The sequence below is a fragment of the Microcaecilia unicolor genome, chromosome 5, assembly GCF_901765095.1.
Source record: "Microcaecilia unicolor chromosome 5, aMicUni1.1, whole genome shotgun sequence".
Taxonomy (NCBI): Eukaryota; Metazoa; Chordata; class Amphibia; order Gymnophiona; family Siphonopidae; genus Microcaecilia; species Microcaecilia unicolor.
Genome location: NC_044035.1, coordinates 107,184,326 through 107,207,149, shown reverse-complemented (window position 1 = coordinate 107,207,149; position 22,824 = coordinate 107,184,326). Strand labels below are relative to the sequence as shown.

Sequence of the window (22,824 nt, the reverse complement as noted above, 5' to 3'; positions counted from 1 at the left end):
TGAAGTCCTGAACGCAAGGATTCAAGAGAATAACTGAATGGGATTGTATTTGTTACACCAGTTATCAAAAATCAACACAGGTAGTTCTCTATCACTTTTATTGCGGGCATTTTGGATGACGATTTATGGAAGTACAATTACTTGTTTCTTTACTACAAGATTAGTTAAGATGTACTTCAAAAGTTAAAACATTTTCCTTCCTTCATGTTAGAATTCCACTAAAAAAGAGGTTGTGTTTTTGTATTCATTTTTGCTAGGACTCTCGCTGGACCTTCAATGTCTTTGAATGTCTACAAATATTTGAAACATTTCTGGAAAGGTTAGAGAAGAACATGTTTACCCCTTGGTAGGTTTAAAAATCCAAAACAACCAAGGGCCTTATTTGGAGCAGGATTTCTACCCATAATGTGACTGTGTTTTTCATACATGGGCCTACCTTTTGGCCCCTACTGGCTTAGCAAATGAGGACCTACAACGAGTCCCTATGATACTGCTTTCATCTGCATCCTTGCAGAGCAAGATTTTTCCTTACTACTAGACCCCATTCTAATTTCAAAATTGAACAGAAAATACCTCAGCTATAGGTGATGGGCTATTTGCACATTTTTTTCCAATAAGTACATGTTTTAAATTCAGACAGTGCAGCTGGAAATAAGTAGATTTAAATGCATCTGTGTGTTTTCTGGCTAATGGCTTAAACATTTTTATCATTTGAAAATGGAGTCTTTTACTTGTTTTGTTTACCATAGGATATGGATCTGGAGAAGAGGCGTGCACTGGGAGATATATTTTACACTGTCAAATTAACAGTTTTAATTGTAGTGACAGGTTTGCACATCCTTTCAGCTTGACAGTTACCTCACAGGAAACCTCTGAGGGGTTAACCTTTATCTAGCTTTCATGCTGTCAGCTAATTGTTTAAAGCTGTCCTGTGCTTGACTTCATAATGAATTAGAAAAATGGACTGACTACTCACTAAAGAAAGATTTGTGAGTAGTTCTTACTGCAGAAACGATATTTAACAGAATGACTGAGAATTCCTGGGGACAGATTTACTAAATAATGTTTCTCATTATGAATTTCTGGGAAAACTGTGTAGTAGGTATGGTGCGTGTGCATGATATTGAAATGCACATTAATGTAAATTTTGTTCTCCATTAATTATAACTATTCTTTCAAATCAGGCTTAACCTTTAAGGTGCTCTCACTGCCACTGTAACAGTCAGCATGGAATGGGCAGGAACTGTACATTATAGTTGGGTATGTGTCATGGATTTGATATATACTGCCTTTCTGCGGTACAACCACAGTGGTTTGCATATTATACACAGGTACTTTCTCTGTTCATAGTAGGCTCACAATCTAAGATTTCTACCAGGGATAGCAGAGAGTTAAATGGTTTGCCCAGGGTCACAAGGAGTTGCAATGGGAACTGAGGTTGGTTCCCCTGATTCCTAGTCCATTGCACTAGCCATTAGCCCTCAAATTCTGTATAGGTCACCCAAAGTTAGGCATATGATTTTGGGTGCAGATTGCAGATATACATGCAGTAGCATACCAAGGGTGGGGCGGTCCACCCTGGGTGCAGGCAGCAAGGGGGTGCATGGAGCAAGCGCATGGCTGTCGGCTCTGCCGGTCCCCTGCCCCCCTCAAACATTATTGCCTGTTCCGGGGCAGGGGACCGGCAGAGCCAACAGCCGCACACCTGCTCCGCACACCCTCTTGCTGGGAGAAAAGGTCAGGTCATGCTCTTCGGGAGGGGTGGTGTGTCGGGGGGGGGGGGGTCAGCAGTGACCCGCCCCGGGTGGCGAACAAGGTAGGAATGCCAGTGTACACATGTAAAGTAATTGGCTAATTTTGTTTTGTACCCCGCGCTTTCCCACTCATGGCAGGCTCAATGCGGCTTAGGTACTTATTTGTACCTGGGGTAATGGAGGGTTAAGTGACTTGCCCAGAGTCACAAGGAGCTGCCTGTGCCTGCAGTGGGAATCAAACCCAGTTCCCCAGGACCAAAGTCCACCACTCTAACCACTAGGCCACTCCACCAATAATTGACCTTAATAAGTACTAATTGGAGGAATGGCCTAGTGGTTAAGGTGGTGGACCTTGGTCCTGGGGAACTGAGGAACTGAGTTCGATTCCCGGCACAGGCAGCTCCTTGTGACTCTGGGCAAGTCACTTAACCCTCCATTGCCCGCCGCATTGAGCCTGCCATGAGTGGGAAAGCGTGGGGAACAAATGTAACAAAATAAAATAAATAATTACTGGTTATGCACATATCTGCTCTGTGCCCTATTCTGTAACCTGAATGCCTAATTCATCTCGCATGCAACTCAAAAGGGGGCTTGGTCAAGAGAAGGGCATAGGCAGGTCATGGGCATTCACAGGGTTTAGTCGCTGAGTTATAGAATGCTTTAATTTTCTGTGCCTGACAGCATTTAGGCACAAGCATTTACACCATCCTTTGGCAGGCAGAAATGCTCGCTCCTAAAGTTAGGCATGAAATAGACAAGCTAATGTTCTAGAAAGACAGTTCCGCACGGAACTGCCTTTATAGAAATCACGCTTAGCTAGCATCATTCTGACACCTAACTTTGGGTTCTCTATACAGAATCCTCCCCCCCCCTCCCTATACTACTCCTCCTAAATGTCCATCATAAGACTTTTTCAAAATAAGTGTAATGTCCATTCCTTCATCAATATGTGCAATGAAAATCGAATTAATTTTATCGCTTCCCTTCTCAATGTCACCTTTGTGAAATGCTCTGCACATCAGCACTGCTGTAATTCAAAATTGATTCATGATATTAAGTCATCACAGTTAACGCTGAGGTAGTTACTACACATTAACTGTTGACACTACATATAATGCAATACAGTAAATGCCACTTGAATAGGTATAGCTAACTGCATCATAGTAACATAGTACATGACAGCAGATAAAGACTGAATGAACCATCCCGTCTGCCCAACACATACACTCATTATAAATAAATAATTTATTTATTTACATATTCTCGCTATATCACAGCATGGCCTGAAATAAGGCTTCAAAGCGATTAACAGTAAATACAGTGAGGAAATAGAAAGGGAGAGCAATGCAGTGAGGAAAGAAAGTAAGCTGGAAGTGAAAATCATGTGTTGGTGCAGAAAGTAGCTTGAAAAAGGTGGATCTTGAGAAGAAATTTACATTTGGTATATGATGTTTCTGATCTTAGAGGTAGTGGGAGAAAGTTCCAAAGTTTAGGGCTTATATAGCTAAAAGCTGTTTCATGGGAGATCTGCAGGTGTAGGCTGGATGGGGGTGGCAGGTGTAACAAAAATCCCTGACAAAAGTGGAGTGAGCAAATGGGGCAATATGGGTTGAGAAGGCAGTTAAAGTAGTCTGGAGCTGTTGGTAAGCGGCCTTTAAACATAGGATCATAATTAAACAATGAATGTGGTATAAAATACTTGATCATAGTCTTTCTTTACATTTTCTGGAACATAGACCATAGAAGTCCGCCTCACACTGTCCTTACGTTCCAATTACTGGACTTGTCGAAGCCTATCACAGTCTGTCTTGTCCTATACAGGACACAAACTGTAGAAGTCCACCCAGCACTATCTTCATGTTCCAACTACTGGAGTTACCATTGAAGCCCTCCTCCCTGGCCCATCCTAAACTATCTTGCCATATATGGGAAATAGATCATAGAAGTCTGTCCAGCACTGGTTTTAGTTCTTCACAGCTGGAGTCACCATCTAACCACCACTCGATACATCAACACGCATGCAGTCATTTAAGCTTTCCTTTTTATACCATCCATTTTCTAATTAGGGATACTCTGTCTTCATACGATGTATGTATATCGTCTGTGTTCATACCACACCTTTTTGATCTCCGTAATCATTTTTTCTCCACCACCTCCCTCAAGTGCATTCCAGATATCGATCACCCTCTCTGTGAAAAAGAATTTCCTGACATTACTCCTAAGTTTACCACCCCACAATTTCAATTAATGTCCTTTAGTTTTACCATCTCCCCAAATCTGGAAAAGATTTGTTTCTATATTAATATTTTTTTCAAATAAAATGTATGAGGAGAGACTTGATTACATGAAGATGTATACCCTGGAGGAAAGGAAAGACAGGGGTGATATGATACAAATATTCAAATATTAGAAAGGTATTATTATACAACCAAACCTTTTCCAGAGATGGGAAGGTAGCAGAACTAAAGGACATGAAGTTGTGAGGGGGCTAACTCAGGAATAATATCAGGAAGTACTTTATCACATAGACTAGAGGGTGGTAGATACCTGGAATTCCTTCCTGTGGGAAATGGTGGAGATGAAAACGGTAATGAAATTTAAAAATTGGGATAAACACAAAGGAATCCTTCACTGAAAGAGAATGGAACCAAACAAACTTAGCAGTGATTAGATAGCAACTCCAGCAATTGGGAAGCAAAACCAATGCTGGGCAGACTTCTACAGTCTGTGCCCGGATCATGACTCGATAGATTTAGATGGGCTGGAGAGGGCTTTGATGATAGTTTCAGTAGTTGGGGAGCAAGGCCAGTGCTGGGCAGTGTATGGTCTGTGCCCTGAAAAAGGCAAGGAAAAATCAAGATCAAGTATGCAAATGTAGTATCATATCTTATGCTATCTTGTTGGGCAAACTGGATGGACTGTACAGGTCTTTATCTGCTGTCATTTACTATGTTACCATATTTAAATGTCTGTTTTCATATCACTAATCCTTGAGGTACTCCTCTACTCACCTTTCCTTCCTCTGAGATAATTCCATTAACCACCACCCTCTGGAGTCTGTCTGTCAACCAGTTTCTAATCCAGTTCACCTGTTTTGTTATTTATTTATTTTTGTTACATTTGTACCCCACGCTTTCCCACTCATGGCAGGCTCAATGCGGCAGGCAATGGAGGGTTAAGTGACTTGCCCAGAGTCACAAGGAGCTGCCTGTGCCTGAAGTGGGTATCGAACTCAGTTCCTCAGGACCAAAGTCCACCACCCTAACCACTAGGCCACTCCTCCACTCCTAACTTCAGCCTGTTGAATTTATCCAATATGACCTAAATCCAATTCTCTGGTCACTCAGCCAAAGAATCCAATCAGATTTGTTTGACACCTTTTACCTTTGGTAAAACCATGTTGCCTCGGATTTTGTAACCCATTAGATTCCAGGAAATTCACTATCCTTTCCTTCAACTGCGCTTTCTTTACTTTTCCAATGACTGAAGTGAGGTTTACTGGCCTGTAGTTTCCCACTTCTTCTCTGTCACCACTTTTGTGAAGAGAGACTACATCCCGCGGAACCTCTGTCATCTCCAAAGTTTGATTATACAAATCTTTAAGAAGACCCACCAGAACCTATCTGAGCTCCCTCAGTATCCTGGGATGGATCTCATCTGGTCCCATGGGTTTGTCCTCCAGTTTCTCAAGTTGTTCATAAGCACTTTCTTCCGTGAATGGTGCAATACCTACTCCATCCTCATATGTACCTTTGTCAGCCAATCATGGCCCTTCTCCATGATTTTTTCTGTGAACACAGAACAGTTGTATTTGTTTAGCACATTTGTTTTTGTCCTTATCGCTCTCCACATAGTGGTCCACACAGCATCTTTCAGTCTTAAAATTCCGTTTCTAGCCTTCCTCCTTTCACTAATATACCTGAAAACATTCTTGTCACCCCTTCTTACATTTCTAGCCAATGTTCTTCTACTTGTGCTTTCACCAGCTGTATATCTCTCTTCAATTCTTTCAGTTTCATGTGGTATTCTGTTCTGTGTTCCTCTTCTTGAGGTTTTCTGTATTTTATGAACACCAACTTGTTTGCCTTTATTTTCTCAGTCACTTGTTTGGAGACCCATATCGTTTTCCTTTTTCTCTTGTTTGTATTTACTCTCCTTACATAAAGGTCTGTAGCCTTTTTTGTGGATCCTTTCAAAATGGACCACTGTCTTTCCACTTTTCATATGTCCTTCCATTCTGTCAGCACTGTCTTCAGGTACTCCCCCATTTTACTAGTCAGCATGCTTGAAATCCAGGACTTTGAGTTTTGTGTGGCTGCCCACCACTTTAGCTGTTATATCAAACCAAACTGTTTGACGATCACTACTGTCCAAGTGGGCTCCCACTCGAACATTAGACACACTTTCCCCTAGTAGTGTGCTGGAGCTGGCGCGCACTAGCTGCAAGAGACGATTGTTAGTTTTTCTTTAATTTTGTGAGTCGGTTGTTGTACCAGATCAGCTGGAGCAGGAGTGATCCTTTACATACACTCCTGCCCATGTAATCTCCACTCTCCGCACAGAAAGTGAGTGCTGTAACTTTCAGCTGCAGTCTTGTGAGATCGCCGTGGGAACTCACAGTAATCATTTTCAGTACAGAGAGTGGAGGCTGCAGGGGCAGGAGTGTAGGAGAATTGCTCCTTCCTCAGCTGACCACTGGACCACCAGGGCTGTGTATGGTAGGAGATACTATATCAGAACAATGCAGTGTAAACTAGAGCAAAAAAATCGTAACCTATTACCAAGCAAAATAGCTCTAGCAAAAAATAACTGGTGCTTAATGGGTAAAGTGGAGAAAAAGCCCTCAGAAACCACCAGGGCTGTGTATGGTATTCCCGGGGAGTGGGAGAGAGTTTGGGTTTTGATAAACATGCTGCCTGCTCGTGAGGGAGAGAAGAGGACAAGCTGCAGTGGATGAGGCAGAGAGAAATGGGACAAGCTGCATGTGGATGAGAGGGAGAGAAGGGGTCAACTGTATGTGGCTGAGAGGGAGTGAAAGGGGACAAGTTGCATAGATGGAAGGGGTCAATTGTATGTGGATGAGAGGGAGAGAAAGGGGCAAGTTGCATGTGGATGAGAGAGAGAGAAGGAGGACAACTGTATGTGGATGAGAGAGAAATAAGGGGACAAGCTGCATGTGGATGAGAGGGAGAGAAGGGAAAGGGGAGGGAGACGTGATACATGGAGGGAAGGGAAAAGGGAGAAATGCAGCACATAGAAGGGGATGGGGAGGAGAGGGGAATATATTGCTCATGGATGGGACTCATGAGGGAAAGAAGAGGGGGATATGCTGTTCATGGTTGTTTGTTTGTTTTTGGAAATATATTGCTCATGGATGTTTACTTTTTGGAAATATATATGTTTTCTAATTTTGTATTTAGCAGAGTATGGAAGAAAATGTATTTCTATTACTGTTACCAATATTTTCACTGCGTATAAAATCTGTCTTTCTTGAGGGGGGGGGGGGGTCCTTCAATTTTTGTCTCTATGTTTTTATGGCCCCCTATTTTGTATCATTTGAGGTTCTGTCCATATTCTGCATGTGTGACTGAGGTGAAAGATTCTGCTGGCATGTAGTGTCTTTGTAGGAATCTGTAACAGTCTAGCTTGTTCCAGTTTCTCAGTAGTGGGTATATTGGTATATAGGGTGAGAAATAGTCTGACAGTAAATCATATGTCAGATTTAATGTCTCACACTCAACTAAGAAAACCAAAAGGAAGACACCACATCATTCTACACGGACATATCCAAAAAAAAATCAGTCCTTACTAATCTACTAAATTAAATGCTAACTTAAAAATATGTTTTAATTTGAATCTTAACATTCTTTAAGGATTCCTGTTTGTGTAAAGCAGTAGGTAGGCTATTCCTAAGTGTATGAGCCAACTATAAAAAATGCTCTATCCCTGGTTGTTGCCGAACGTGCTTTAGAAGCATGGAGTATGACCATTCTATTATCATTGAAGGATCTAAAGGACCTGCTGGGAACATATGGGACTGCCAAAGAACATAAATAAGGTGGTGAAAGTTCAAACAATGTCCTATGGCTAATAAAAGTATCTTAAATTCAACTTGCTATTTACTGAAAGCCAATGAAACCTAAAAGAAAATGGAGTAACATGGTCACTAAAATGTGCCCAACCTAATAAATGAATAGCTGCATTTTGAGAGTTTGAAACAGCGCTGGGAGCAAGACCATTTGCAAACGTGCTGGGCAGGAAAGAACGGTTTGTTTCCTGCCCAAAAGGGGTTTCTAGACCACCAGGGCACCACACTAAGGTAAAGGAGGGGAGGGGAGGATAGAACGACCGCTTGCCCGTCCACCCACCAGACAAAAGGGCAGGCTGGCAAAACCCGGCTGGATGCCCAGCCGTGTCCTCAAAAAGAGGACATGTTTGGGTAAAACCAGACGTATGGTAACCCTACACTAACCACTAGGCTACTCCTTCACTCTGGGGCCAAGGCTGGAAAAATCTCCTGTAGGTCAAAGGGTATTTCCACCCTGGGGTGAGCAAAAATCAACTCTCAAATAATGACCAGCAGTCACAATAGGTAAACTTCAAACTTTTCCTGTACTGGATCAACTCAAAACAAATAACATTTCATGGAACAGCCCTAATATTCACAGTTCAAGTGCATAAGAAGCCAAAGTCACATCCAGTTAATGTCCCATATAAATCCAGATTAATTAGAGATTATTCTAAATCACAAACCAGAGCTTGTAGATTATCACTCTGTCTATAAACACATCACATATAAGATATGTACAAATGTCGATGTATTTCTTATAATTAAAGGAGGAAAAGCCATATAAATCCAGCCCATCTCAGATCAGAGATCCCTTGGGCAACTGACAAAAGTCCTGCTGGGAGTGGGACTCCTCTATGTCCACTTTTCTCTAACCTGAGGTGTTATTTCCCACCAGGCACTCCTTCCTTTTACACCAAACACAGTCCCTTTTATTTATCACCTTGCCTCACCTCCTGAGGCTTGACTCCCTCCCCCGTCTCCACCTACCTGGCTAGCTTTTCCAGCTCCCTTTACCATAGTGACCCCAAGGCGATCCTCGCAACTCCTGATTGGCAATAGAGACATTCTCCAGGGTCACACATATTATACATTTGCTATTTGGTGTGGCATTCAACATATAAAGGAAGTTAATAATGATTCAACATTACTGTATTTTTATTTCTAAAACAGAGGCATGTTTTTTATGTCAAATATTTCCAAAACTGGAAGAACTCCCAAAGCTTTGCATGCACTAACAGTTCTTAACTAGTAGGAAAAGTGTTGGCAGTGCAGTAACTAATGATATGATATATATTTTAAACTTCCATGGTGCCTCTAGTACTGATTGCCTTTTTGAATGGGAAAACTATTTATATTGAAATTGTTAATATGTCTAAACATGTGCACAACAGTTTTTGTTGCATATTAAGGACCTGGTTCATTAAGAATGCCCTCTCACTCTGTGTCTGTAGGAAAAGACCTTGAAGCAGGCCCAAGATATTTTCCTAGAATATTCTCAGTGAGTTGTTTTTCATAGGCATACAGCCATGCTCTTTCTGCTTTTAGCATTCCAGGCTCACAGAAATGAGTTGCTATCATGTGACTCTGGCTGAGGTTCTACAGGCCAAAGGAAGACCTTTAGATGAAGAAGAAATCTGGGCAGTGTTACAGCTGGCGTCAGAACGTGTTCTGGAAGATTTAAACAAGGGTAATTTGCTTATATATTATCTGCAGAAATGGGATTACTGTAAATGAGCTACATTATTTTTGTCATGTTTATTATTGGCCTAGCTGGTGATTTATTTGTTTATGTGGTGTCCTGTAAAACATTATTGCCATTTTTCTCTTGCACTTTTCACATAAGAATACATAACTATATGTACATAACCATTTTATTGAACAGTTTTTCTAGTTAAAAATATAAGTATCTTAATTTCATGGTGGAGGAACAGGAAGTCTGGGATAGAAACATAGAAACATGACAGCAGATAAGGGCCAAGTGGCCCATCTAGTCTGCCCATCCTCAGTAACCACTAACTCTTCCTTTCCTAAGGGATCCCACCTCCCTGTCCCACACTTTCTTAAATTCTGACACTGTACTCATCTCCACAACCTCCACTGGGAGGCCATTCCACGCATCCACCACCCTTTCCGAGAAAGAGTATTTTCTTAGATTTCTCCTAAGCTTATTTCCTCTTAACTTCATCGTATGCCCCTCATTCCAGAGTTTTCTTTCATTTGAAAAAGGCTCACCTCCTGTACATTAACACCACTGACACTAGTGAGAACTAGAAAGAGTGAGGCTAGGAGAGCACTGAAAAGAGGGAGAGTGACTCAGATTGTGGGAGCACTGGAAGAGGATAGATAATTCTCTGTGGGAAACACTGGGGAAGGAAAAGAAGCTGGGGTTGGAGAGACTGACTTTAATGGATGAGGGATGAGTACGTTGTATGAGATCACTAAATATTGAAAAAGGATGAGTGGTCAAATTTGTGCCTTACAGTACCCAAACGATCACCTTGCTGTCATACCCAACTACCCCCAGCACCCCAAAACCACCCTTTGGAACCATAGGCCTGATCAGCTATTAAACAAATCCTCTGATCCATGATGTCATCTGTGAACAGCATCTAGACATTTTAGGAATACTTGAAACTTGGCTAGATGATCTGGGGGCTTACCAATGTCTGAACTATGCTCAACAAGTTTCGATATCCAACATGAAGCAATACTGGGGAGATGGGGTAGAGGGGTACGCAATCAAATTGTGCAGAATCACTATCCTCCATCTAAATGAATCAGAATCCCTGATATATGCAGTACCATAGAAGGAAGAGTGAGGTTGGGATGTGTGTAGCAGGGGCATTGCCACTTTTGCCTGAGACCCACCCTAACTACCCCCAATCTAACATCCTTCGCTGCCTTTCCTCCTGCGGGTCCAGGTCTGGCAATCCTGGATCGTTGCCTGCCTCTTCCTGCTCCTACCCGCCACTGCCTCGATGGCTGCAGCTTTCTTTCTCGGGCCATCACTGGCAGCAATTCACACAGGCATTTGTCTCTGCCATGTCCAGCCCTCTCTGATACAACTTCATGTTTATGCAAGGGCCAGATAGACATGGCAAGGGGAAATGCCTGTGAGAATTGCTGCCAGCAACGGCCCAAAAAAGAAAGCTGCAGGCACTGTGGCAGCAGTGGGGAGGAGCAGAAAGAGGCAGGCAATGTTCCCGGACGACCAGACCTAGACCCGCAGGAGGAAAGGCAGCGAGAGAAGTTGGATTGGGACAGACTGGATTGGGGGAAGGCAGAAGTGCAGGACGTGAGGAGGGAGGATGGGGGCTGGAGGGAAGGAACAATGCTGCTGGACTTGTGAGAGGAAGGGGACTGGAGGTAAGGGAGAGCGCTGCTGGATATGGGAGGGCTGGAGGGAAGGGAGAGAGCTGCTGGACTGGGATGAAGAGGAGGAGGGGATCTGGATGGAAGGGAGAGAGCTGCTGTACATGGGAGGAGGGACTGGAGGGAGCTGCTGTACATGGGAGGAAGAAGAGGAGGGGACTGGATGGAAGGGAGAAAGCTGCTGGACATGGGAGGAAGGGGCTGGAGAGAAGGGAGAGAGCTGCTGGACATGGAAGGAAGAGAAGGAGAGGAGCTGGAGGGAAGGGAGAGAACTGCTGGAACAGCACAAGGAGGGAACAAAGGGAAACAGAGATACCAAACCAAGGAACTGAAGGAAAAGGGGATCAAATACTGAAACTACAGCAGGAGAGAGGAAGGAAGGGCAGGTGGGGAGGCAGGCAGGGAATCAAGCAAGCAAACCAGATGCTAGAAAGGGGAGGGAGTGAGAGAGAGAGAGAAGCTGGATGGGATAAGGTCAGAGAGGATAGAGATATATTGGCACTGGGGACGAAGAGAAGGGAGAAGCTAGACAGGGAAATATAGGGACACAGGGAAAGGGAAATACTGAACAGTGAGGAAGATAGAGGTACAGAGCTGGAAGAAGATGGATAGTGGACATGGAGAGAATAGAAATATCAAATGGACAGGAGACCTTGGTGAGTGAGTTAAGAGAAGACAGAAGGATATAGAAACCGGAGCCTGGGACCAACATTATTTGAAAAATAAAATGACCAGACAACAAAAGGCAGAAAAAATTATTTTATTTTTCTATTTTGTGATTAAAATATGTCAGATTTGAAATGTACATCCTGCCAGAGCTGGTGTTAGATATGGCTCGGGCTCAAGGCAGAAATTTGGGAGGGGACCTCAAAGCTTACTAACAGGCTACACCTTCTCAGCTTCCGGCTGGCCTGGGGTTCTCTCTGGCTAGGGGGCCAAACGCAGTTGCACTAGTTGTACCCCTGCCCCCCCCAACACCATCTCTTGCATGTGCTATCATTATATTGTGTACGGTATAGGAGAAAATGCATCTCTTTGTATTTCTCTGTGCTATGCCTCTTGGGATTTCGATTTAATTTATTTATGGTTTGTGGTCACTTATTCTGTATTTGGCATTTGTGTTCTGTGTGTGTGACCAAAGTATTCTGTTAGTATGAATTTTCTATGTAGTATTCTATAGTAATCTGGATTGTTCAGTTTTCTTGGTAGATGTATTGATATTTTAGGGCCCCACTGTAATATTTAGGACATATTTGGGGGAAGCATATGTGTGTTGGAGGACCGTGGCTCAGTGGAGGATGAAGAGGTCACCCATTGAGGTCAGCACTGCTACTCCCATTGAAGTTATTGGAAGTGGGGTAGGTGTGCGGTAGGGGTAGAGCATGGACAGGGCATGGGGGCATCAGGTGGCAGGTGTTTTTCTAGTGCCTACCCATCCAACCTGTTGGCCCACCCAAAAATTGCCTTACTGCGCCACTGTCATAAGTGACACAGGTTTATAGAACTGCTAACATGCTCTTGAAATGTGAATGCTTACTTTAAACTAATAGAAAAATAGTAATCTTACATTTTTGTTCTTGAGTTATAACTTATTTATGAATGTAGCCTCTGCAACTAGACCAGGGTAGGTTAAGAAGAACGTTATATTGGGTTTTGTAGTGCACTGTTCAGTACATGTTTGATTTTATTGAGATTGACAAAACATTTGTAAAAGTAAAATTAATCTCACAAATACATTTAACAAGCGTGTTAAAAAGGTGTTAAGGGCCATGTTTATTAAGGTAAGCTAGCATTCTTAGCACACGCTAAAAACATTAGCACAGCTTAGTAAACAGGGCCCTAAATTTGTTATTTCATTTATTAAGTCTCTGTTCCATTGTACGCTCAGAGATCTAGATAGCTTACAAGTTGATATGTACATATTCACAATATAGTACCACTTGTAAATTTCTGTGGTCCAGTTTGTTAAGAATACATTTTACTTTGTAATAAAAAAGTAGCTTAAGGGAGTGCACTTTATTACTTTTTTCCATGAGTAGTTTTTTGGATAAGACTTTCTACTTTTACTTCACTATTTTTGAAGCCAGTACTTTTACTTTTCACTACTTTTAAAAAGTAACGACCCCCATCTCTGATAGAATGAGGGGGTTTATTGTGCAGAGGCTTAGAAAGCCAAAAACAGAAAATTGCCTTTGGGTTTGGTCTTCATACCATTGAGTTTTCTCTCCAAATGAGGTCTCCTCCCACCATGGCTAGAGAATGACACGAGGACAAAGTTTGTCCCCCATCTCTGCCCCGTTCCCTGCAAGTTTTGTCCCCGCCCTGTCCCGCAAGCTTTGTCCCTGTCCCCATGAGCTCTGTCCCCGTCCCCATCCCCACAAGCTCTGACTCCATCTGCTGATGGAACTTTGTAAATCTAAGTGCTCCGAAAATGAGCACCATAATTTTGTATATTTCAAACTACAAATGTTGTTTTGCCTTACAATATAACTGCCTTAAAATGCATATGTATATTTGTATGGATACTTTTGAGAGGGGGCAATAACAAAAGCAAAACTATTCAGGTTGATTACTGCAGCAAATTCCTTGGGTTTGTCAGAAGCAGGGGCGTAGCCAGACAACACATTTTGGGTGGGCCCAGGCAAGAAGTGGGTGGGCATCAAGTGTTCTCCCCCCTTCCAACCACCACCAAAAAAAATATTTCAGTTGGCGGGAAAATGCTTCTTTCCACCTTGGCAGTATGCGGCAGGCATGCACTGAAAACAGCGTGTGCAGAAGGGAGGTGGTTTCTTTATGAATATTAATAGTCACAGTGTTCCTGTTAGCAGACACTAGTTTTACCCTAAACCACCTCTAATGCTGCAAGGAGTACAGCTGGTAATCAAAGTGATTTATACATTGTTTTGTGTACCAAATAGGGAGAAAATCAGGCTTATATAGGAGATGTAGTGTCACACTTCATGCTGAAAGGTCATAGGTGTAGCTAGGTGGGGTGCCAGGGGAGCAACTGCTCTCCCAAATGGACTTCAGATGGCGATGGCACCTATTTTGCAGGCAGTTTGTCACATCTATGAAGTGCACGCATGTAGGGTTACCATATGGCTCCAGAAAAAGGAGGACGGATTGAGGCAGCCGGGTTTTACTTCCATTGCTTTCCATTGAAAGCAATGGAAGTAAAACCCGGCTGGCGCAATTGCTTTCCATTGAAAGCAATGGAAGTAAAACCCGGCTGGCTCAATCCGTCCTCCTTTTTCTGGAGCCATATGGTAACCCTACACGCATGTGCCTCTCCGCTCCCCCTGGCGTCACAACCTGGTTACGCTTCAGTGAAAGGTATACTGTTCTGTTACAGGGCAATAGGAAGAAAACATACAGTAAAATAACTGGAGTTAAATGGTACCCAATCCCTGTTCAAAATTATTGGATCTTTATTAACAGACAGTGCAACCTCTGAAGAGCTGATGCAGTATGAAAGATATGGTTGCACATGTTTCAGTTGGTGCAAATGGCCATTAGGTGCGATTCCTGGGCATAAGTGCTATTCTATAAACCATGCCTAACTTTAAGCGCGGTTTATAGAATAGCGCTTTTTTGGCACCATATTTAGAATTCACTCCTATATGTTTATATCTAGATGTAAGCATTTCATAACAATCATTATATAGAGAGATGTATTTTTTTTCCCCAGATTCATGCAATTATATTATCTCTCCTTGGTCTCTGTTACTTTCGGCTGGTGGTCATTTGTCCCTTCATGATGTATTCTACCCTGACATTGGACCTTTTAAGGCACCAGATGTGCTCCAAGCACATGAAAAAAATAAGCAGACTGTAATATCAAAGGTAAGATTGTTGTTGTATTTTTGTAAAATTCTGATTCACGTTTCATTACATCAACTATATCTTGAGATAAAGAAATGCAGTACCACAATAGAAAGAAGGAAGAGAAAAACAATTTCCCTAGTGCTTATATGGCCATGAACAGGAGGAGGATGAAGAAATGATCTGAGCCTATATCATAAAAAAATAACGGAATAAAGAAGAGCCCCATTATATGAACTGCAGACTCAATTCACAGTAACCTACCAAACCAAGATCTAAATATCTCTGGTTTGATATTCAACGTGTAACTTCTCTGTAGACTTTACCAATATTATACAGATAGTAGGGGACTGGAAACACAACTGAGTGGCCCGATACTATCTGTATAAGAAAGGGGAGGAGTGAGGGTGGAACAAAAAAATTATCCAGATAGAGACGATATTTAGAGATGTGGGAAAGAATCACAAAGCCAGCAGCATATAAATGCCCCGGATATTGACATTATTAAAGGTTGGTTTTGGTCAGTGCTACCTCTGCACCAGAAATCCAGCTGCCCCCCCCCCCTTGCACACATGTGCACGTGTCCAGAAGTGCCGACGGTGACTAGAGAGAAGACGGTGCGCCCAAGCTGAGGCGGGTCCTGAAATCATAGGAGGAGGCAGCATGGGAGTCACACCACACCGGGAGAACAGCAGGGGATGACTAAACCTGACCCTGATGCAGTGGTAAGCCAGGAAGCAAGGAGGCATGGTGGCGACCATGACAGTAATATAGAGATCAATAGTTATATATATATTTTTTAAATTGGGGCTTGTGAAAAGATTTCAGCCCATCATCTCAACGCCTTGCAAAAGGTTATGTGCATAAAATAAAAGAAGGCAACAACACAGGCATTCCGGGGGGAGGGGGGGGGGGGAAGGACATGCTTAAATGTAACCAGCCAGCGGCAGCATTCAGCTGCTATCTAGTTGAGTTTATCTATTTAACTAGGACTGCATTTTCCAAACGCTTATTAGTTTTGAAGATGAAAAATATTAAAATCTAATAAACAAAATGCTGCTCAACATTCAAAAGAACCTATTTGGTCAATATTGGTTGCTAGTCACACAAATGCTTTGTTTTTGTTTTTTTTTTATTTCCTGCTGGTGAATGTCTGAGTCGAAATATGGCCAAAATGTATCCATGTAAGAAAAGGGCCAACAACATTCCTGAAATCAGGGCCAAATGTTACATAGATAGCAGCAATATTCAGTCACTATCTCCCAAATTCTCTATATGGTGCTCAGAATTGCACCCACAAATTTAGGTGTGTCCAACTTGTGTATACAATTTAATTGAATAACAAACCAAATAGCATTGATAATTATCTGTGATAATTGACATTAATTAAAATTCACGCGTGCATTTTTAGGCAGTAGGATCTGTGCATAAAATTTATGTGTGGCTCCAAAAAGGGGACATAGCAATGGGAGAGTCATGGGCAGATCAGGGGTTTTCCTTCAATTTACGTATGCTGTTATAGTATAAGTGGTATCTATGCTTAAATTAAATGCAAGAATTTATACCAGTGTTTAATGACCATTGGAACAATAGGGCAGTGCCCTCTGGAGCCAAGGTTCTCCACATGATACTTTGTAGCATTTCCAGCGACCCTCCAATACCAAGGGACTTGTTGAGTACATACTGCAACTAGTAGTGCAGGCAATTCATAATTATTAATTTTTACCATGCTAAATATAAAATGCATAAACTTTTTTAAAATTTTGTTTTGATAGATGCTTGTCTATTCACTAGGAATGACTCTGTATTGGTCAGCAGATTATATGATTCCTCCACACCAGGTCAGTAATATCATTTCTGCATATGACTGTATGGAAAAGGGAAGTGGGACTTGATATACCGCCTTTCTGAGGTTTTTGCAACTACATTCAAAACGGTTTACATATATTCAGTTACTTATTTTGTACCAGGAGCAATGGAGGGTTAAGTGACTTGCCCAGAGTCACAAGGAGCTGCAGTGGGAATGAACCCCCGCCAGCCGAGGTCCGCTTCCACCTGCCGCTGCCTTTAAAAATATTTCTTCAGCTGGTGGGGGACCCCAACCCCCGCCAGCCAACCCCCGAGATCTTTAAAGTTGTTTTCACCGTGCAGGCCCCTGTGGCCTATGAACAGGACTCCAAACAGTCTCTTCCCAGCACCCTGAGTAATCCAACCTCAAGCTCCTGGGCCCTTTTTTCACTCAGGGTGAGCTGGTTCTCAGTATGCAAATGTATGCAGATTAGCATGTTACCCTTTCTCGCTCAGGGTGACCTGGTTCTCCAGAGGCAAAATTAAACAGGTCTCATCAACAGCATATTCCTCAGGCAATTCTTTATTGCAGCCCCTGGGCACACTTCTTCTAGCTTAAATACTTTCACATATCTTCACACTGAGCCTCCCCACACAGATACCTGGGCTCAGTATTAACTTGGGGTGCTTTGCAGCCTGCTTCTCAGTACTGGGACACACAGCCCCCCTCCTTTCTTCAGACACACAGTCCTATTTCTTCTTTGGACACCCAGTCCCGGACACACAGTCCATTCTTTGAACACACAGTTCCTCTAAGTACTGAGGCTACACAGTCCAATAATAATGCTTTAGGGACTTCTTACCCCAGCCTGTTTTTCTTCCTTGAGCACACAGTCCAACACAAGTCCATAGGGTTTAGCCCATTCTTTCCAGGGGGATTTCTCTTCTTCTGCCAGCTCACTTCTTTTCCTTTTTCAACTCAGGTGGGGTATAAAGTGGTTAATAGCTAAACAGGACCCAGCACATAACCTCCTACACCTGTGGACCTCCCAGGGCTCTCCCCGGTCCTAGCGACCTCCATCTATTCTCATAGCGCCCTCTAGTGGCCTACCCCGGACATCCTAGACATTTTTAGGGGAACAGCGCCATCTAGTGGCCTGCCCCAGATAGGACAGCCTCTTCTGGGGGCATTCCAAAAAGTTACATGTGTAAATATAGAATTCAGCCGAACCGTGCCTAATTTACATCTGCTTTTAGCATGTGTAATTGTCGGCGCCTAAAGTTAGACGCGGTTTATACCATAAGTACTATTCTATAAAGGATGCATACCCTTTAAAGAATAGCGCTCAATGTGTAAAACTTTCCACGATGATTTTTAGGCGCCATTTATATAATTTAACCCTATGTGCATATGCACATATTTTATAAAATTTCTAAATAAATCACGACTCCTCCCATGATCTACCCAAACTAGGCCCCTAAACATACCTATATGAACGTCATATAAGAGTAAATGTTGTCTTGGGATGCATGTAATTTTACATGCATATAAAGGCCTTTATATGCAAAGAATTGTTTAAAAATGATCCCTCATGAAGGTAATTTTCTATGCATGGAGGAGTAGCCTAAAGGTTAGTACAGTGGGCTTTGATCCTGGTGATCTGGGTTCAGTTCCCACTGCAATTCTTTGTGACTGTATGTCACTTAACCCTCCATTGCCTCAGGTACAAAAACATAGATTGTCTGCCCTCTAGGGACAGAGAAAGTACCTGCCTATAATATGTACAGTAATGGGTACACAGTAGCACTATAGAAATTATTATTATTAGTAATTATTAGCTTGCATTCACCTCATTAATGTACCTTAAACATTTTTGTGAGTGCAAAATCCATTTAACCTTGTAAATTTATGAATTAATATGTGTAAAGACAATATGAGTGCCTAAAAAGTTCTAGTACATGTTTAAACATTGTAGGCCTGATACTCAAAATTATGTAAAGAGCTAGTAGAAGCTCCTGGCTGTTGTTCAGGCCCACCGGACATATTCAGCAACTCTTAACTGGATAGTGCCACTGAATATGCCTGGTTAGCACCTAAGCTGAAACCAACTAATCTGTGGGTGGTCTGTGGGGGGGGGGGGGGGGGAGGCGTGGTGTCAGCACTATAACTATATAAGGTAACTGCATAAATAGGACCACATATAACAAAGTTCTATCTTTATATGGTTCACCTTCATTGTGGATGGGCGACTGGAAGCTCTGAAAGGGGAATTTTCATCTCAGCGTTAGTGTGTCTCCGATCTGGAAGATCAAGTTTTAACACCATGCATAAGTTTTTTTTTAAATGTGTTTGTTATTGGGTTAGGTGGTTATGCACTGCCACCCATATTGTTGCTGATGTTCAGACCCTGGAGCTTGGATCCCCCACAGGTCTATTATTTTTGCTACCTTGACTGAAATTTCAGCTAACACAGGGTCTGACTATTCTGGCAGTGTTATGATTACTTTGTGGTGTAAAGCTGTCTGCCCTTTAGGGCTAGACCAGTATAGTAGATTTTTTTTATTTTTGTGTTTGTGGCCTTTTGGACAATTTGAAATCTGCCTGAAAATGGCAGATACAAATGAAGGTCAGGTATACATATAAAGTAGCACATATGAGATTATCTTGTTGGGCAGACTGGATGGGCTGTACAGGTCTTTTTCTGCCGTCACCTACTATGTTACATGTTACTATGTTACCTTATGCAGTTAAGTGCTGAATATTGCAGTTAACCACATATGTGTTAAGCAGCTGTGTATGCCTGGATATTCAATGCCAGTGCTGGACATGGCCCAGCTTGGAATATCTGCAGATAAAGCCAGCAGCAAACAAAACAAACAAACAAACAAAAAAAAAAAACAGTGCTGACTGCTGCCGGCTGAATATCTACCCTGTATTAAATTGATATAAGCCAGGGGCTTAGCCAGACCTCGGTGGGAAGGGGGTCCAGAGCCCAAGGTGGGGGGGCACAGTTTAGCCTGCCTCCCCCAGCTGCCGACCCCCCTGCCACTTTCGACCCCCCTCCCGCCCCACCCCTCCCCCGTCACCACTGCCGCCAGGTATCTTTGCTGGCGGGGGTCCCCAACCCCCGCAAGCCGAAGTCTTCTTCAGCGCCGGTCTCCTGCGCCTTTGCTGATCTGTTTCTGACTCCTGACGTCCTGCATGCACGTCCTGCACGGGGCTATATACAGGATGTGCACGCAGGACATCAGGACTGACAGAAACAGATCAGCAAAGGTGCTGGAGACTGGTGCTGAAGAAGACTTCAGCTGGCGGGGATTGGGGAAACAGTCACAAAGGGAAGACTGCAGTAAACAGATAAGTGCCAGAAGCAGAGAAGCTCTGTAGACAAAGGGTTAAACCAAGATCAGCACACACACAGCAACCAGAGGCAGGGAAGACTGCAGACAATGGGTTAATCAGGAGTACAATGAAAGAGCAAACAAAACATCCCCCAAGGAGAGAAACAAAAGGGTCCCCAGTCTGCTACTGGGGCAGGACCTGTCAAGCAGAAAACAAACAGGGCACAAAGGGAACTCTGAAGGAAGGGGGAGCAAAATAAACAAACTGGATTAGAATGAGGTAGGAACTCACCACACAGCACTACAGCCAAACAGAGAAACCCAGGTGTAGTGAGAGAGGTAATTAGACACAGGCAGGCAGCAGCTGACAGACAGAGACAGAGCAATAGAACTGCAAGCAAGGAAAGGAATAATAACGCCACACAAGCACAGAGCTAATAGCTCAGACAGAGCAGGGATTGTAGGGACAGGTGAGCTTAAGTAGATCAGACTGACATCAGCTCAGCCCCTGACGGACCAATCAGGAGCGGTTCCAAGCATTCACCTGTCTGACTAGCAGAATTCTAACAGAATCATAACACAGGTCTATCTGTGGCTGCTAGAACCTAGCTGGTTAGCTGATAAATATCGGCTTAACCAGCTATGTTTGCGGTGCCAAAGAAACCCCACAGAAATGGCCCTGGCATTGAATTTCCGGGTTCACCAGCGATGGTGAGAGTTAGCCGGTCTAACTCAAGCTGTCTCAATATCAGGGCCACTGTGTCTATCTTTATGGACCATTTTTGAAAAAAAAAAACAATGTCCAAAGGAAGAATGCACAAAAACAAACCATTGGGATGTATGGGGGAGGGTAGCATTCGTAGTAGACTGGCCACACAGACATCCCAGCTGAGCACTGGGGCACCTTAGGGAGCACTGCAGTGGACTTCACATAAAAGGTCTCGGGTGTACATCTCACTGTTTGTTCTGCCCCCATATTCTTGTTAGCAGGGTGCATTGTTATATAGCATGAGTATTATTTGTATTTAAATTGTGTTGTCTGTGTATAGATAGCACTGTGTACTAGGGCTGCTATCCCTTTAGTTTGCAGTTTTCTGTGATTAACTTCTTGTGAGCTTTCCCTATTGGCTTTTAGTTCTGGGCCAGGGCCAGCCCTCCCTCTTGCCTAGCATACATTTTTGATCAGCAGCTGTTCTAGGGGCTTTTCCTCTCAGCTGGGCTGAGGTTCTGGTTATCTCCTTGCTTCTGAGGTGGCTAGGTATGGACTTTGTTTGCAGAGGGCAACAGTTCTTTCTAAGCAACTGAAATTTAAGTTGATTTTCTTTGCTATGATTGCTACATTAAATAACAATTGGATTAAGAATATAGAGCGTGCTGGTAAAGTTTTTACTTGGGAATGGTTTATGCTGGCTGTTGAAGCTTTGTTACCACACCTAGCCTAGAACAACACAACGTTATCCCCTTATATTGTATGGTGACCCCCTCCAAAACCCACCAAAATCTACTGTACATCACTACAATAGCCCTTATGTCTGCAGGTGTCATCTATATGTGGGAACAGTAGGTTTTTTAGTGGGTTTTGGAGGGCTCACAGTTTTCACCACAAGTGTAACAGAGTGGGTTTTGGGCCTGGGTCCCCTTCAGTGTACTGCATCAACCACTAGGCTACTCCAGGGACCTGCTTGCTGCTCTAATAGGACAGGTTATAACATCTGAAGCTGTCATAAAGGTTGGTACATATTATTTCTTTGGCATCTTTGTGCCACTTTTTGGATGCTTTTCTGTTTTGAAAATGAGCCCCAAACTGCCTCTATATTTTGGACAGGATTTATAATCATGGCTGTAATTTCTTGACCCATTGCACATTTTGTTTGGAAAAAGTACCCACAGAAGAGATACAGGTGCCCATTATTACTTTTTTCCTTTGTCATAGTGAAAGTACATAAATACTTTCTACTTTGAAAATTGGTGCAAATCCACAGGAAAAAAAAAGTGCCCACAGACTTTAAAGTTATGGGTCAGTTTGAAAATTGGCCATGAAATGTTGATTTTCAGTAATGAAACTGAGGAACTATTTTTCAAACCTTTTCATGTTGAATTTCAGCCTGTTCAGCTGAGCAGTCGCTTGCACTCCATTCTTGTAATGATGTGTGAAGAGCTTGCACAGAAGAGGCCTGCGCTACAGCTCATTTTGGACCAGTGTAAGACACATCAGAAGGAGTCTTCGTCACTTTTGGCAAATGTTACCATCCAGCAATTGGTCAGGATAGTCTTGGGAAGCATTCCTGAGGTCTGTAAAAGATGGCAAGAGTGAGAGAGTGTGTGTAAATGTGTGTGTGGGGGGAGGGGGGGAAGAGAGGAAAGGATTTGTAAAACATGTAATTTAGTTGCATATTTTATTCAAATAAATCTTACATCCACAAACTATGGGATTTTACAAAACTATTACTTTAGACTTACTGATTCTCCCCACTAATGTTCACTTTCTCTGTATACTACTACTACTACTTAACATTTATAAAGCGCTACTAGGGTTACCCAGCGCTATACAGTTTAACAAAGAAGGATAGTCCCTGCTCAAAGGAGCTTACAATCTAAAGGACGAAATGTAAAGTTGGGGCAGTCTAGATATCCTGAATGGAGGTATAATGGTTATGTGCCGAAGGCGACATTGAA

General features: G+C 42.8%; 1 protein-coding gene across 1 annotated transcript in view; it reads left to right on the top strand.

Annotated features, from left to right (window-relative positions):
- FRMPD2 (FERM and PDZ domain containing 2) overlaps positions 1–22,824 on the top strand; it is a 194,276-nt gene continuing 171,452 nt past the window's right edge. Inside the window, exons 1-5 of the mRNA XM_030203157.1 lie at positions 1–80; positions 9,370–9,511; positions 14,885–15,039; positions 16,794–16,859; positions 22,253–22,438. Of these exons, the coding sequence (XP_030059017.1) occupies positions 9,388–9,511; positions 14,885–15,039; positions 16,794–16,859; positions 22,253–22,438 (531 nt within the window). The 5' untranslated portion in view covers positions 1–80; positions 9,370–9,387. The remainder of the gene's footprint in view (positions 81–9,369; positions 9,512–14,884; positions 15,040–16,793; positions 16,860–22,252; positions 22,439–22,824) is intronic.